At 41.5% G+C, this 16,044-nt stretch overlaps 2 protein-coding genes across 10 annotated transcripts in view; both read left to right on the top strand.

Annotated features, from left to right (window-relative positions):
- Positions 1-979: 979 nt before the first annotated feature.
- aktip (akt interacting protein) lies at positions 980-7,578 on the top strand. 5 transcript variants are annotated; one of them, XM_051076936.1, is made up of 10 exons: positions 980-1,158; positions 1,903-2,024; positions 3,304-3,515; positions 3,749-3,813; positions 4,054-4,154; positions 4,559-4,647; positions 5,042-5,140; positions 5,559-5,666; positions 5,770-5,887; positions 6,066-7,578. In XM_051076936.1, the coding sequence occupies exons 2-10, from the start codon at positions 1,977-1,979 to the stop codon at positions 6,171-6,173; spliced, it is 948 nt and encodes a 315-aa protein (XP_050932893.1). In that variant the 5' UTR covers positions 980-1,158; positions 1,903-1,976; the 3' UTR covers positions 6,174-7,578. The 5 variants fall into 5 exon arrangements, with proteins under 5 accessions (XP_050932893.1, XP_050932894.1, XP_018522495.1 ...); XM_051076937.1 differs by having other exon boundaries at positions 1,900-2,024; XM_018666979.2 differs by having other exon boundaries at positions 984-1,158; positions 5,827-5,887.
- Positions 7,579-8,486: 908 nt separating this feature from the next.
- Positions 8,487-16,044, top strand: part of chd9 (chromodomain helicase DNA binding protein 9) — a 71,067-nt gene continuing 63,509 nt past the window's right edge. For 4 of the 5 annotated variants that reach the window (XM_018666729.2, XM_018666728.2, XM_018666727.2 and 1 more), the window contains exons 1-2: positions 8,487-8,645; positions 12,793-14,502. In XM_018666729.2, coding sequence (XP_018522245.1) covers positions 12,901-14,502 — 1,602 coding nt within the window. In that variant the 5' untranslated portion in view covers positions 8,487-8,645; positions 12,793-12,900. Of the gene's footprint in view, positions 8,646-9,253; positions 9,500-12,792; positions 14,503-16,044 lie in introns of those variants that run through there. The other variant, XM_018666726.2, reaches the window with a different exon arrangement.

Here is a 16,044-nt window from a genome sequence, read left to right as displayed (position 1 = left end):
ATCATGTTAATCAAAGTGCCTTGAAACACATTTAAGGGGACTCTTTGTTAACTTCTGCGAAAACTGAACAGATAATGTATAGGATGAAAAGACACACAAAAAACCAGGGAGTAACCAAATAGTATGACTTTGCAGTCCTAATACTGAGAAAGCTTTTTTTACCTTTGAAAAAGCTCATGGACTGGAACAAAATTGCTATATAATTGTTATTTTACAATAATATGAATATTAAATTCTACAAAAAAAAAATGTTTTAACACCGATTTGTCCATGTTAGCAGGCAAGCTAACTTTAGAATGCATTTGCCAGCTAAAACCGCACTATCACAATACATTTCAAAGGCTTTGCAGTAATGTTAGCTCACCTGTCAATAGGAGGAGAGTCAGCTTTGGCTGGTCTGTTTTGGTCAGCAAAGCTGAACGAAGGCCCCTCCAGAAATCACATGCCTTGCCGATGTTGACCCTAGTTTTCCACCAACGTCGGTTCAATTCTCAATTGACCAAACGGGCTTCATGAGATAAAGTTTTCTGTTTTTGAGTATTTCTTTTGCAGGGGGCTGGTCGTTTCGCAACGGACGGTGGACCGAAGCTAACGACAGTACGCTACCGGGGCTACAGCAGCGAAGACTTTTATTGTGGCAAAGCACTAGGGAACGAACATCCTGAAAACTCGACCCCAGCCATAATTACATGTAAATTACTTCAAAATCTTCAATACAGCATCTTTAAGTGTCCCAGTAAGTGACAGTGGAATTGGGCCGTTTTTTCTTCATTTTCTGGCAATATTCTTTTTTGCTAAACATGAATAGGACAAAATCGCCGTAGTTGTCTTTAATTGACAGCAAGCCATCAGCTGCTTTTTCCAAGTAAAGTTTCTTTTCCCTTTCACGTGACAGGGGCTCCAGCAAATCGACTGTAAGGACGTTTATGCCGAGGACCAATGAGAATCCGTACTCGTGCACCGAAACGCCCCTCATTAAGTTAGATTGAACTCCGGTTTCTGTGTCTGTCAAATTATTTAGCTAACCAGTGTTAGCTAGTTAGCCGGAATGACACCTAGAGGAATGGTGAGCAGCTGTGAGCGGTTTCTGTGAATAGTATAGCGGGACACACGTTAACACCTCTGTTAAAGGGACATTTCAGAACTCTAGCAAATACGGTGAGTCATACCACTAAGCATGCCGACGTGCAAAGGCTAAAATTAAAGGGACGGTCAAGTTGTTAGCAACACCAAAGGTAGCTTCTTAAGCTAATGCTATAGTTATCATAAAGTGAGTCAAGGGAGCAGGTGAGACGGCGTCAGTGTGTGAACGTTAACCGTAACTAGTTTTACGCCTCGAGAGAGTATTTGGTCATATTTCCAGCTGTCAGCTAAAATTACGTGAGTTTTAACTATGTAACGTAGGTCCATAATGTTTGCTAACTTAGCACTGTAACCCTAGGCTGTGGCGAATGACACGATAACTCGATATCCTGTAAGAAATACCACGACATTAGGAGCTAATATCATTGAAATGGAAACACAGGTCTCTACTTCCACCTTACGACAGTACACATTAGCTGGACGGAATTTTTTAAATGTCGACAGCAACATCGCAGCTGACGTTAGCATACTTCATTAAACAGCTACGTTAGCATGAAGCTAAGCTATTCCAAACAATCCCTCACTTAAGATAATTCTGGAGCTATATCGCTGTTACTATTTCTCGCTTTGTACTTCGTCAGCACTTAATGTTAAGATATTATACTGGTAACTGTCGAGTTGCAACGGCAAGTAGTTCTAGTGTTAGTGAGATGACAACAGAGCAACGTGAAGTGCTTGATTGTGCATGTTTACATGTCTCTGTGTGTGTACTGTATGAAACCGTCATTTGTTTCATGCGTCCTCTTTCTGTCTCAGCAGCGGATGGCCCGGACAGCACTTGTCGTGGGACCCACATAAAAAGAGGCGCATCAATCTTAACCTCTGGATGAGTAATGAACTTAAACCCCTTCTGGAGTATGTCTGCCAATACAAGTCGTAAGGTAAAGTTAAGCACATTGAATTTCAACACGTTGGCTACAGCAGAACTGAGGTAGCACCCATTAAACGCCATATGGGAAAGCATATGATGGCAAACCTTAAAATTAACAATCCCAAGTAGCTTAAAGCTTCCATCAGATGATAGGACACATATGGATAAGTCTGAAGAAGCCTTTCTTTGAAATCTAATGTACATGGAATGGCAGTCATATGTACTATACAGCACTGTAAATGAGATTTCAAAAATCTTTGCAGTTCATTAATGGTTCTTAACATGAATATGACATGCCTTAAACATTCAACTTCAGCTTTTAAAACATCATACTTTCATTGTCCACCAAAGTTAAACTTTCTCTTTGATAGACTTAAATCAGTCTGTAAAAATGAAGGTGGACCTGTTTGTGCTTATCAGTCAAAACTTGGGATTTGTATAGTATCTGCATTATCCTTGGAGTCTCATTTACATAGTAACAGCAACATTATACTTAAGTTGAGGGTGTGGTCTACGACCAATTTTTGGAAAAGAAAAAGCTTTTTAAATTGGCTGCTTTTTTCAAATCAAGTATATGACTGAAACCTGTAAACTTTGATTCGAATACCAGTAAGCATTACTTGTTTCAGTTGTTTGGTACAGTTGTCTAATTATAGATGGAGTGTCTGTCAAAAAAGGGGATGGGCAAGGTAAATTTCTAGCATAATGGTGCAACCTTGGTGAGGTAAGGAGGAGGCAAATGTAAATGTACTTTGAGCATGGGTGTGAGGAATATTTCAAAAACACTCTGTAGTCAAGTCTGACCTCAGTAAATGGTGCAGGCTAGGTCTGTTGTATTAACACACTATTCAGTGCAAGCATTCCTGGCATACTTGCAGTAGTTGTCAGCAGCATTTGTTGAGGCTTTCTGATGCATTCCTGGCATCATGCTTCCGTGTGCTCGATGTGTACAGCGACACTGTACCGCAGTTACTCTTATCATTCTCAGCAGCATCAATAAGATACAATGATAGCTGTAGTTGAGAGAGCGTGTTCTTGTCTAGACACTGCTTCCTAATGGCAGGATGGCAGCAAACCAGATGGGTGGTGTAACCTGAGAGGTTGGTTACAGCACATGATCACTACCCTCAGCAATTGCTCTACTTTTGAGTGTGCATAATTGCTCATAACTACCACGGCCTTCTCTAATATGGCTATCAAGACCTTCTTTCTGTCTGCTTTTTCACATAGCTAGAAATTTTTTACAGCTAGTTTGTTGACATTCCTGTTACATCTCTCACACAAAACAGCAGAGACCCGACAACGAGGAACAGAGTGGGCACGGGGAGCAGAGAGCCAGCCCAGCCCGGCTTTCCTTTGGCAAAAAGCAGCTTCCACCCATTCCTAAGAATGCAGCCCCCATAACCAAGCCAGCATCATTGGGCACCCCAGTCCAGTCAGCCAATGGCACACACGCTTCCTATGGCCCTTTTTACCTGGAGTACTCTCTGTTGGCTGAGTTGTAAGTACTGGTCCAGTAAATGTTCTGTTGAATTGTTTTTATTTCCTCTGTGTTTATACTTTTTTTTTTTTTTTTTTAAATATGTTTGTACCATAAAAAATATCTTTAAAACCAACAGGCATAGTGAATATCAGATTTACCTCACAGGATCCCTTTAATTTATCTATCAATATATTCCATGCATGTTTTTCTCCCTCTTACATTGATCTAACTTATTGCCATGTGACCTGCAGCACACTAGTGATTAAGCAGAAACTCCCTGGAATCTATGTCCAACCATCCTACAAGTCGGCACTAAGTAAGGATCTTCTCTTTGAAGCTTGTGCAGTTCATAATGTTTCATAGTTGTATCAATTAAATGCCTACTCCTTCTGAGATGCTTAAATTTGTTATTTAAAATTTGTAAACAATGTCAAAATGTACCGCAACATTGAGTGGAATACAGTATATTCTGCAGAAATTCGTAATACTATCATGAGTCTTACGTGTGTTCATAAAAGTAAAGGTTCTGAAATAAAATATGTGTCCCTCTGCTTAGTGTGGTTTGGGGTCATATTCATCAGACATGGTTTGTACCAGGATGGAGTCTTCAAATTCACAGTGTATATTCCCGATAACTATCCGGATGGAGAGTGTCCTGTGAGTAGTTTAATTTTGACATGTGATTTTGGACTGTTGACACAAAATAAACACTTTTTGTAGGGAAAAAACAATTTTTGTCATGCACTGTCTCTCCTTATGATCAGGGAGTTGTAAGGTCATGGGCAACAGTGAAAGACCTTGAAAATTGAAAATGATTTTCTTCAGGTCTGCAAAGGTCTAGGAAAATGATGCATATCTTAAAGCATCTGGAACTGCCATGCAGGGAAATATGTTCATAGTATTTTAATCTGTGAAAAAAAGTTTTTGAAGATGAGTTTCTTAAGAGCATCTATATCTATATTTGCACTGTGATAATGGGAATTTAGCTTAGTGTTATTAAGAACATTTAGAAAAAAGTTGAAGAAAACCTTCAACCATTTCTTCCTTATGCTTCATTTCAGAAATTAGTATTTGACATCCCAGTCTTCCATCCTCTTGTTGACCCTGTGTCTGGAGAGCTTGATGTCAGAAGAGCATTCACCAAATGGAGGTATATTTTTTGCTTTTATGCTTGTACAATTTAATTTCCCATTTTCTGCAACGTGTGGTTTACAGTAGAAAAAAATGCAATTGTTGTGCACCCTGAGCAAGTCTGTCATGCCTGGTTGTGCTTCTCAGTATGCAGTATGCAGCTGGATGTTCTGTGCGAAGTTAATTTTGGACTTCACAGAATTTATTTCAATTTTTTTTTTCAAAAACAATGAATGGAAATATGTTCAGTATGGTGTTAAAATCTGTGTGAGAGCACCTTGAAATATGAATCTAATCTCAAGTACACTTCTGTAATGGTGTGGTGGTCGCTTTTATTGGTGGTCAAAGAACACACCATATTCCTGGCAAAAAGGTTGAATAATGTTTCCAACCTCTTAATGTTGTTCTTGTAGACGAAATCACAACCACATCTGGCAAGTCCTAATGTATGCACGTACAATTTTCTACAAAATCAATACCACGGAACCACTCAACCCAGAGGCTGCTGTGCTGTAAGTGTCCTATCATCCTCTCAGTAGTGTTTATCCCAGTGTTAGGTGAAGCATTTTAGGGAAAAGTAACATACTTTTTAGTGTTCTGTGATATTGCCAAAGAATATATTAGAACTTTCACTAATGATCTCTTGTCGAAATTTGATGTGTTCATGATCCAGCATACGCAATAATGGGACCCTAGAACTAGCCCTAGTAATTTAAATTCAGCTATTGTAGTATTACCAGTTACCTATGCTTTTCTTGCTGTAAATCAGTGTCTGCCTTGACAGTAATGAAAAAGGCCTATTACTTAATGTATTATCTTAATTATTTTGTGGGTGCACATGGTTTTTAATAAAGTAGAAAAAAGGTCTATGGAAACAGTTTATTTTGTCATTGATTTGCTATAGAAAACATAACTATCTGTTCCTTTCAGATATGAAAAGGATGTGCAGTTGTTCAAAAGCAAAGTGGTAGATAGTGTGAAACTATGCAACAGTCATCTTTTTGACCAGCCCAAGATAGATGACCCCTACGCAATAAGGTTGGTAAACTGTCCCTATTTTTTTTTTTTTTTTTTTTAAACATTCCACAACCCACACACACACTACAAAAACAGTTTGTAATTCTGTATGTGTGTGTGATAGAGATGAACCTCCTGAAGGGAAAACACTCACGTTGCCACTTTTATCCATTGGTCACAGTTTTTCTCCATGGAACCCTGCTGTTCATGAGGAAGCAAAAGAGCGGATGTTCACATACAAAGTAAGTCTGACAAAACTACAGACGTTTGCCATCTCAGACTGCATATGAACAGGAGAGTGCAGTTCTCCCCAAAGATTAAAACCCAGAGGGTTTGATTAAGATATAGTGTGAGCTATGAACACCTTGATTGGTGGAGCAATTCCTGTTCTGTAACTGCTAATTTGTGTTGTTGCCCTAGAGACGGCCTGAGGATCACCACAAGGGAACGCAGGTGTCAGGGTTGTCTTGGGTGAAGCCTGGATCCACACAGCCCTTCAGCAAAGATGACAGTCCTTCCCAGAGCTGAACCTGCACTGTTGCTGCAGAGGCCACTAGAGGGAGGCACAAGCATCGGATGCCACACTACTGGCTTGCCTCAGCTGTTCATGTGAACTGGATCCTTGAAACAGTTGGGAGAACTTTATATTAAATCTCCACATTATTGCTCGGCTTTAAAAGCTTTGTAAGCATCTCCTCAAACAGCTTTAGGATAAGGAAACAAAGTTTGTATAATATATGTAAATCGACGACGACAAATGGATGTCTCAGCTACATCATTTAGGCTGTGATGCAATCAAAGCGCTTTCTCATTTAGATTTTCGGATCCATGCACATCTTGGGCTAGGTGATAACATGCTGTCCCAAAAAGGAGCTGAAAAGTATGAGCAAAGCAATTTGCCTTCATACGGTAAGTATAGTGGACTACATGATCAGTACCACCTGTTGAAACTGGCTCAGGACTGTTTATTTGTCAGATTTGGAATGTTGTCAGTCACAGCTGTGTGAATGAAACATCCTAATTACCACCCTTCCCAATATCCAATTAGACTGACATATGTTTTATATTTCTTTCTTATTGGACAATAATTTCCTTTTAATTCTACTGTCTGTCTTCTATTGTCTTACATAGTTCAAGTATGGTTTTAAATGATACGCTAAATAAGTAAATTCATGTATTTTATTTTGATTTTAAATCATTTTGAATGTTTTATGTACCTTTTGGATATTGGTTATTAAAGGTTTGATGTGTAAATAATGGATGCTGTGCTAAGGTTTGACTTTAGGAGATGTGTCTGCAGCAATGCTTGGATTTTCAAAGCGAATATTTTGGTTTACTTTCTTTCCAAATGTTACTTACACCTTTACAGATATTTACTTCACAAGTCAAAGAAGTTACTGCTGGATTCTGACCTAGGTTTAAAAAAAGTCATGTATTTTGATAAGGTTTAGTTATTAACTAGTTTCCAAGCAGCACAAAATTGAGTTTACTCCAGTTACAAGAAATACTCCTTTTCTGTTTTGCTAGACCAAAGTCATTTTATATGCGACGTCTTCACTTGTTGTGGGCTCTGGATGAATTCATAGTAAAATTGCCCAGCCATTTTCAATATTATTAAACTAAGGATGTGGAAAATGTGTGACATTTTTTAAATGTGGGTTAGCCCCACCTGTAAATTACTATATTAGAATAGCAGATATGGTGCTGAAATCTATTGATCTATTCATAGCTGCTGTGAGAGGAAGGATGTAATAAAATCTCAGTGTACTTTGCACACTGCCATTCAGGCTGTTGGTATCCTCAGACATGAGTTTTAATGTGTTCTATATGGAACCATTCCTGCTCCACTTTGTGAAAGACATTACTGCATAGATGACATGAGATTTAAATGCTTTTCTTTGAAATCAATAAAATGATTTAAAAAAAAAAAAAATCAAGTTAGTCTGTATTTTTGTTTTTTGCACTTGGGTTTGCCATAAATGGTTTTCTTGATTTGAAACACAAGAATACAAAGACCATTCAGAAATAGAGTGGATTTAGTTCAAGTTTTCACATCTCTGTTTTTGAATAGTTTCTTCATGACTGCCCAGTTCCTAAGTCAGATATTGAATAATTACCACATCTAGAGTAGTTGAATCTGCTTTGATTAATATCAAGTTAGGCCTTCATTAGTATAGGGTCAATATAGGAGGTGATGAAGTGTCACTCTTACAAAACTGGTACTCAGTAGTTATGTCCATCTAGAATCGACATTATCCTACACAGACATCAGAGAGAGATACTACGTCTGAATCGTTGGCTTTTTCTTCCTGTTATATTCTGTCGATTGAAAAGTATTTAAACAGACCCCGAGGAACCCTTGCAATAATACAAAGTTAGGACATTATAGTTTTGTTATACTTGTGTACCACATGGGATTAAAAATGTAATGAATTTAAAGAGTCTGCAAACACTACAGAAGACGGCAGTAATGTAGTACGGACTGGAATAAATTCATCTAAATCAGTATGTCGCACGGTCGGCCACCAGAGGTCAGTATGTACCTACAGTAGAGATCAACACTTCCACCGCTGTCATGTTTGCACTGAGAAGAGACTCTGCTCCATGTGCGAAAGTAAAACCTCTCCGGATTGGCTCTGTCCTGAACGCGGCCATCTTATGCACTCTGTCAACATAGGGACTTTACAAATGAATACAAAATTTGAACGGCCGCTCTCCGGCGCTGATTGGGGGCGGCCCCGTACCAAAAGTAACAATGCTATGCGAACCGGTTTTTAATTTTACACTGAAAGGTGACATTGTGGCAAATTGTCGTTGGTCCAATCACAGAGGAGGTCACTAATATGCAAATATGGTGTTATCACAGTCACGTCAGCAGCAGCGGTAGAGCCGCTGTGCCGTGGTCGCCAGCAGGAGTACAACTAACAACACAGTCACAACTTCGCCGATAACACTCTCTCTATATTGACGCCCGGAGTTGCTCTTAAGGCTTCGTTTCAGGTAAGAAATAACACGTCCTTTGATAAATTTTGAGAGATGTTTTAGACTGGAGGGGTATTGTTTCATTCAGGCTAAGAGCTGTCAAATTTCTGACAGTCAGTCAGTGAGGCTCGCCTCAGCTGTCTGATGACACACCGCCTTGCTGAGTGTGTACCTTCCCGGTAGAAATAAGACTTAGCCTGTCAAACTTGTTCGTATCACTTTTGCGTGATTTAGTACGTAAAATAGCAAATGCTACGATACTTTTTCACAGTTTGCCGGGTAAATAAGAACGTGCGTGGCTCCAAAGTAGTCCTCCATGGTTCTCGGCCATGGTGGTCCTGAACTGACAGCGACCAAACCAGTCGGGCTCAGTCAGCACCGTACTTGAATGTGGACGCGGTAACTGTTGGCAGTGGCAGTGCGTCAGCGGCTTTATTAAAAATGAAAACGAAAGTCGGTCGGGGATAACAAACAGGTCGTATTATCACGGGCACCATCACTGTCGACCTCTCCATCCATCTCCGGCCTCCTCCTCCTCCCCCTCCTCCTCCTCCCTCCCTTCTTCTTCTTCTTCAGTGGGGAAGCGTCACGACACCTTTTGAATCCTGTGGCTTCCAAAGTGGAGGTTTGGCTGGGAGCACATGTGACTCATCCCAACAACCCGGAGCTTATATTTTAAATTTCAAATCAAATGCCCCACGTGCATTCATTTTTTCCCCACTTGGCGAGCAGTTGTGCTTCAAGGGGCGCAACACATTGCCGCCTCGTTGGCTTATCAAACACCGTGCTCGCAGGAGTTGAAGCCATTGCTGAGTGAAGATGAAAAGGATGCCGCTGACTTCAGTGTTGAGCCCGGTGTCTATTTCATGAAAGTAAGACTGCTGTTTAAAAAAAATGAAAACACGACGAACGTGTTGCTGTGTGTTAAACGGTGCCAACAATTAAAACATTTGAGTAGTTTTTGAGTACGAAATGAAATGCGCTTCCAGTCACAGCAACACTTAGCCTACTTTTTATTCCAACGTCGCCAACTTTAAGTATTTTAATCTTCAGGTAATATCGCCGAAAATTGTATCTTCTTTTCGCTAATACTTGTTGGTTTGATGCTGTTTGACTGGGGTGCGCGGTGGTGGCCATATAACAGCAGTCCCAGGCTTCAATGGCGACCTCAGCGCAGTTATGTACATAGTTCTTGTTGATATTAGGCCCGAGGTGCACGTGCCTGGATAGTGCTTACCGCGTCATGATAATGAAGGAAACAGCTGGAAGTAGACAGAGGCTAAGGGGGACTGATTTGTGCCTTTGGACCAGATGGGGGTGTTTATAGTTTAGCAGTGGCTTGGCTAGCAGGCTCAGGAATATGATGCATTGACTTAAGGCACATGGCAAAGACGATATAATCGTGTTATTTTTTGACACATTACACTTCGGTTTTTATATGGTAGAATGCCTTACCTCCAATTTACTTTTAAAATCTAGCTTGGTCTGTTTTCTTTACCTCAGCCTTCAGCTTGGGTGCAGATTTGCCTAGATTTCCTTTGTACATCACCAACAAGAGAATATCTGCAAAACAAATGTTGGAAATAATTGAGCTGCATTTTCATCACATACATTGTTTGTGTTCATTCAGTGAAAGGACAAGGGCACAAACCCTGAAAATGTTAGTCCAACTGATTAGTGCACATCAGTGTTATTATCTTCAGTAACCCCAGCACAAAGAAAAAAAGAACTCTTTAGATACTTTAAAACCACTTTACTAGACTTAGTGATGGTGTAATTATCACTTGAGTATGACTGGGAGAAGTTGTAATTTTCTATTGTTCATAAATTGCTTAGATGTGGCCATTACCCACATTTCCCCCTCTTAATTCTTTCCCAAGTAGTGTTGTCTTGTGTCTTTGTAGGCACTGATTTAACATGCCTCCCATTCTGCTTGTTGACAGTGTGAGACAGGTCATCATTATGTTGCCTACAGATACAGGCAAGTCAGAATGTCACATATTAGGACTTTCACATATCCTAATAAACAGGATAGTAAACAAAGCACTGGAGAGAACCTGAAATTGGAAACACAACCTTAACTGAAAACAGGAATGACTTCATGCCTGTGTGGACAGAATTTTATTGGGACCTGTTAATTGTAGTTGTTGGGGAGGGTGATTATGTATATGGTACACCTGTTTGCATGCCGGTGACCTATAGCAAGAGCTGAGTGCAGTGATATCACAGTAAACCAAAGCAAATTCAGTTCTGTGATTTAAGTTTTGTTCAGGTTGCATGTTTATAACAATTGATTAACAATTATTTAACCACATTCAGAGCAGACCACTGGATATAAAACATAGTGCTCCAACCAACAATTAATTATTGTAAGGTGTGAACCAAGTGTCAAGCGTGGTTAGTGGTCCTTGGTCCTCACAAAAACAAACAAACAAACAAACAAAAAAAAAACAGATATCAGTATCTATTCTGGCTTAACATTCTACAGTAAAAATTAGTTAAAGTGTAAATCCTTGGATTGAAATGAAGAAGGTATATTTTCAAAAGTGATATAGACTTTTCTCTCACAGTCCAAACACATGCAGGTTAGGTCAACTAGCTGTGAGTGTGACTGAATGGTTGTCTATTATGTGACATTCCTGTGGCTGTCTGACAACCTGTCCAGGCTGTACCCCGTCCCTACATGGTGTCAGCTGGGATAAGCTCCAACCACCCACAACCCACAAATATGAACAGATGTAGATAAAGAATGAATGGAAATGAAGACAGTGTAACCAATAATGATGTAGGTAGTTAATGTTGGCATATTGGTTGGTATGGGCCAAGCAGGCCAAGTGGACAAATGTGCCATTTACACCATAACACTTAAATGATGAAGATAAGATCTAATCCTTTATTAGTCCCACAATGGGGAAATTTACAAAAGTTGTCAATTAGAATCACATGGTCACAATAACCCACCCGTCCCCATTAATCATATTTTAACAGTTCAGGCATGTTGCTTATGTTTGTCAAATATCAGAATCTTGACAGTATTTGTATTTCCAAATTTTCTTGCCTACTGTACAAATACAGTAATGTTTTGCCTCAGGTAGTATATTGGGATTTGTGTTATGTTGAGCCACTTATATGAAGAAGCATACAACATTTATGGCCTCTTGTGTGAAATTATGTTCTCATTACTCTCTTTCAGTGTTAGTCATTGTAAGTGATTTATTTGGCCTGTGATTCAAAATCACACATGCAGTTATTTAGGCTGCTGTAATTTTAGACTGAAACACCATGAATAACACCTGCTGCACTGTGTAGAGAATGGTAAACATACATCAGCCTAATGGTCATTTGAAAGGTATTTTAGCCAATGAAAAAATTACGGTATCCCCACAAGTTAGACTAAGATACTGGAGAAATGTCTGTGCTTATTTGTGCCTTTGTGTGCCTATGTGCAGAGCAAGTCAGCATATAATGACTGACCTGGGAAAGCTTCTGTCATCTTCCGCTGGTTTGTGGTTGCAGAGAGCACGCACACACGCACACGCGCTCACACTCAAAGTGCCTCATCTGCCTCTGTCCCTAGCTGTTGAAATTCTATCAGCTGTCTGCACCTCCCACACATTCTGCAGCAGCAGGGCAAGCAGCTTCATTGGATGTGGGGGTGGGGGGTTGAGGTGCGTTTGTATGCATGTGTATGTTAAAGGAGAGGGGGGGCACAGGAAGAAGCACCTGCTGGTGGCTGGCGGTTGGTTTGCACCAGCTGCTTTTGCTACACACATGAAAGGCAGTACTGATAGATAATTGATAGTACCGAATTTCTACAAGACCCCTCTGACCCAGCCATTGCCTACCTTTTGAAAGTTTTTTTTTTTTAACACAGGATGTGAATTCATGCAATTCTACTAACCTAGAAGTATGTATGACTGATGAAGAAACTGATGATAAAAATAGATATGATGCAGAAAAAGCACTTGATAAATTGTCATATCATCATAGACTTGAAATGATTCATTTGCATGTTTGTGTGGTGGAGTTTTTACTGTTATTTTAATCAGTACAAGTGTGTTTGGAAACTGTGCTCTGATCTTCATCTAGACCATACATTATGTAGTCTTTATCCTCTGATGTCAATGATATATTTTAATATTTTTTTTCCTTAATTTTTTGACAGGGGCACAATATAATGGCCATGCTGTAGCTCTGTAGAAAGTGAGGCTCATTGGGACCAGCTTGGATCCAGTGGTGTTCCAAAGGTTCCAGTCACCCTCCAGGCTCTGCCATGGACTTCTTTGATGATCCCAGCCTCTTTGTTGGAGGTTTGGATGGACTGGATGAGGATGGCTTTCCCTCAGCACCATCACTTGTGGATGAGCTAAACCTCAGTGCGGACTTTGAGCCCCTCCAAGTGGAACCTCTAGGCCCAGGGAAGCACCAAGACATATTGCCCCCAGTTTCTACTCAACAAGTAATGCCCACTTACAATCAGCAGATGGGTCACTACATTGGTATTAAGGCACAGAATCCTACAGGGCAGGCATTTCCTGGTCCTGGGGGCACAGGTGGTGGAGGCAGTGGCATGATGCCAGAGCAACATGGTCAGTACCACAATGCTGCCATGAGCCAAGTACCTCAATCCAATGGGCTGTTCTGCAACAGTAGTAGTCCAATGTGGGGTAACCAAGACCAGAATGGGAACATGTACCACCCTTTATCTCAACAGCAGCAACATCAGCAACAACCGCTTTGTCATCATCCTCAGCAGCAGCAACTGCACAACCAGCAACTTCATGTCAGACAACAACAAATACAACAGCAACAACACCACTCCTGTCATCTTCAACAACAGGAGCAGCAGCACAGAAAGCGGCAGCAGCAGCTGCAACAACAGCAAAGTCATCAGCAACAGCTGTTAAACCAGCGCCAGCATCAACAAATTAACACACAGACTATGTCCCTGCAGCAACAGCAGCATCATGGTTTCTCCTTTCACCAGGGAAGTCAGCCTCAGAGCCAACAGCAAGTTCACCATAGTCAGCAGCGGGTTCAGCACCAACTAACTGTAGGAGGACCAAGGTTCCAAACGAGGGCTCTGCCAAGTAAGTCTTACATGGATAGTCAGAATGCTTCTCTGAGCGGAACCTGCTTGCAGCAACATCAACAGCGTGGTAGCTACCAGCTGACCAGGGGAGGCCAAGCCTTCCCTGGATCAGGGCCTGAGGACCCTAACCTGCCCTTCCCCATACATTCATCTTCTATGGTTCACTCCCTGCCAGCGTGCTCCGTCAGTTCTGCCAGTGCATACCAACCAGCTCAGTACCCTGCTTACCCTGGAGAGCCAGAAATACCCAGTCTCGATCAGCAGTCTTTGTCCTCAGCCTCAGTTTCTGGGCCCACCACCACCACTGCACCTCTCTCTTCCACAATGCCTGAGCTCTCAGGGACAGTATGTCAGTTTCCACCCACAGGAGTTATGAGTCAGCAGCACACTAGGGTCCCAGTTAGCCAGGCAGAAGAATGTCCTTTCCGGGCCCTACATTGCTCTGGAGCAACCCAGGGAAACTCCAGGTCATCTGAGATGTTTGGTGAATCTATGAGTTGCTACCCCAGTATGACCAGCCAGCTGCCCTCTGAGCAGCCTCAGAGCTGCGGGGCCATCAACACTAATGGATTCCAGGCTTTGGAAGATAGTCTCCTGACATCAGAGGCTCAGGATGGAGACTTGGAGGGACTGGAGCCTCCTGACCTCCTGCCTGACCTACTGCCCCAGCTGGAGGCTGCTCTCAGCCAACAGGATGAATCCAACTGTTCCTGGGCCGATTCCAGCCTGGGGAGAGGACATGACCACAGGAAACAACCACCTGTTGAGTACAAGGAAGGGAAGGTAATACAGTGTTACAAATCTAAGTGTTTGTTTCATTTTTTGGTTCCTAAAAAAACATAAAGCATTACACAAGCATGGCCCAGTGTTTTAGTCATACTGTAGCGGAGTATCTCCTTGAATTAAATATTCTCTGGATCCTTCTTTAATTTATAGGAATACAGCCTGTGCATGCTGTCCTTTAGCCCTATTTTTTCTCAGTGTAGGTTGATGAGGAGAAGTGAATGTTAATAAGTTGACATTGATTGAAAAAATTAGATGTTTAAAGGGCTTAATCATTGCTTTACTAATGGAGAACATTTCTTTGCTGACATTGAGAGAATTTATGTGTTTTTCTCAGTATATCATGGCACAGTCACTCATTTAATGTTTAACTAACTATCACAGATAGAACATGTGCTTGTCTAGTAGGAAACCTGCAATCAGTGGTAGAGTGGGGGAAGGTGGAGAGGCGGTACCTAGGGCCATCTGAAAGCTCTCTGAAAATGATAATGGTCTGTCCAGCCTGTCCTGCTCAGTGCTCAGACAGCAGGTCAGGCCTGATTAGGCTAAGAGTGGCAGGAGTGTCTTCGGGACTTAGCTGTAAGCATACTTAGGGCTATATCAAGATGTGGGTCAGGGCAAGCCAGAGGCACTTGCACACTGCCTCGCTGGAGTGTGGGGGAGGTTGCATGCTGTTGTGGTAGCTGCCACAGTTTCTGTGTGCCTGTGTGTGTATGAGTGTATGTGCACGTGTGAGAGAGCGGGCGGGAGGGAAAGAGCGTGGTGAAGGAGAGTGGTTAGCACTTGAGGGAGGGGGAGGGGGTTTGGGAGATGGAGAGAGCAATAGTTCATGGAAAAAGGAGCGCTTAGGAAAGAAAGGGAGGGAAAGAGACAGAGAGGAAGAGCATGAGAGGGAGAAAAGAAGTGGAGGGGGAGGTTGGGAGAATGCATTAACTGGCTGTAACAGGCTTCAGGCGGTTCCTGGACCTCAGTTGGCCAGTAACTTAGCAGCATCCACACAGCCTCCTGGCCCACGAGTGACACATGACCAGCAGCAAAAGCAGCAGACATTTCATCATGGTTTGCACACTTAAAGAGGACATGAATTTCAACACATCCATGTCTTCCTTTTTGATAACATTTGTGTTAGATTTTAGCAATGTTGTTACAAAAACAACATGTTTTATCAGCAATTAAACATATTCACCTGAAAGCAGCAGAACCAGATTATCTCAAACCAGGCACATGCACATTTTTTTCACAAGAGCACTTGTGTTTTTCATGGCCCACTACTGAAAACACAGAAGTATTGTTTGACATTATCTCACCAACCACACCTTTTCTGTATCCGCACTTATTGTGGCAAACACGTGATTGACAGTTTTACTGTTACAGTTTGAGTGACTAATTTAAATCTGCTGAATATGCTAAACAGTGTTCTCTTACTGGCAGCAGACACATTATGCCCCTCCATTTCTGAAACCTAACCTATGCCCATGAGCCAAAATACAACCTGTGTGTTTAGCACTGCCTCAACTATCCCCCAACAAGCAGCAGGCGACA

Source organism: Lates calcarifer, linkage group LG2, assembly GCF_001640805.2.
Source record: "Lates calcarifer isolate ASB-BC8 linkage group LG2, TLL_Latcal_v3, whole genome shotgun sequence".
NCBI classification, from domain to species: domain Eukaryota; kingdom Metazoa; phylum Chordata; class Actinopteri; family Centropomidae; genus Lates; species Lates calcarifer.
Note: the sequence above shows the minus strand (reverse complement) of the source record. Positions and strands in the feature narration are given on the sequence as shown.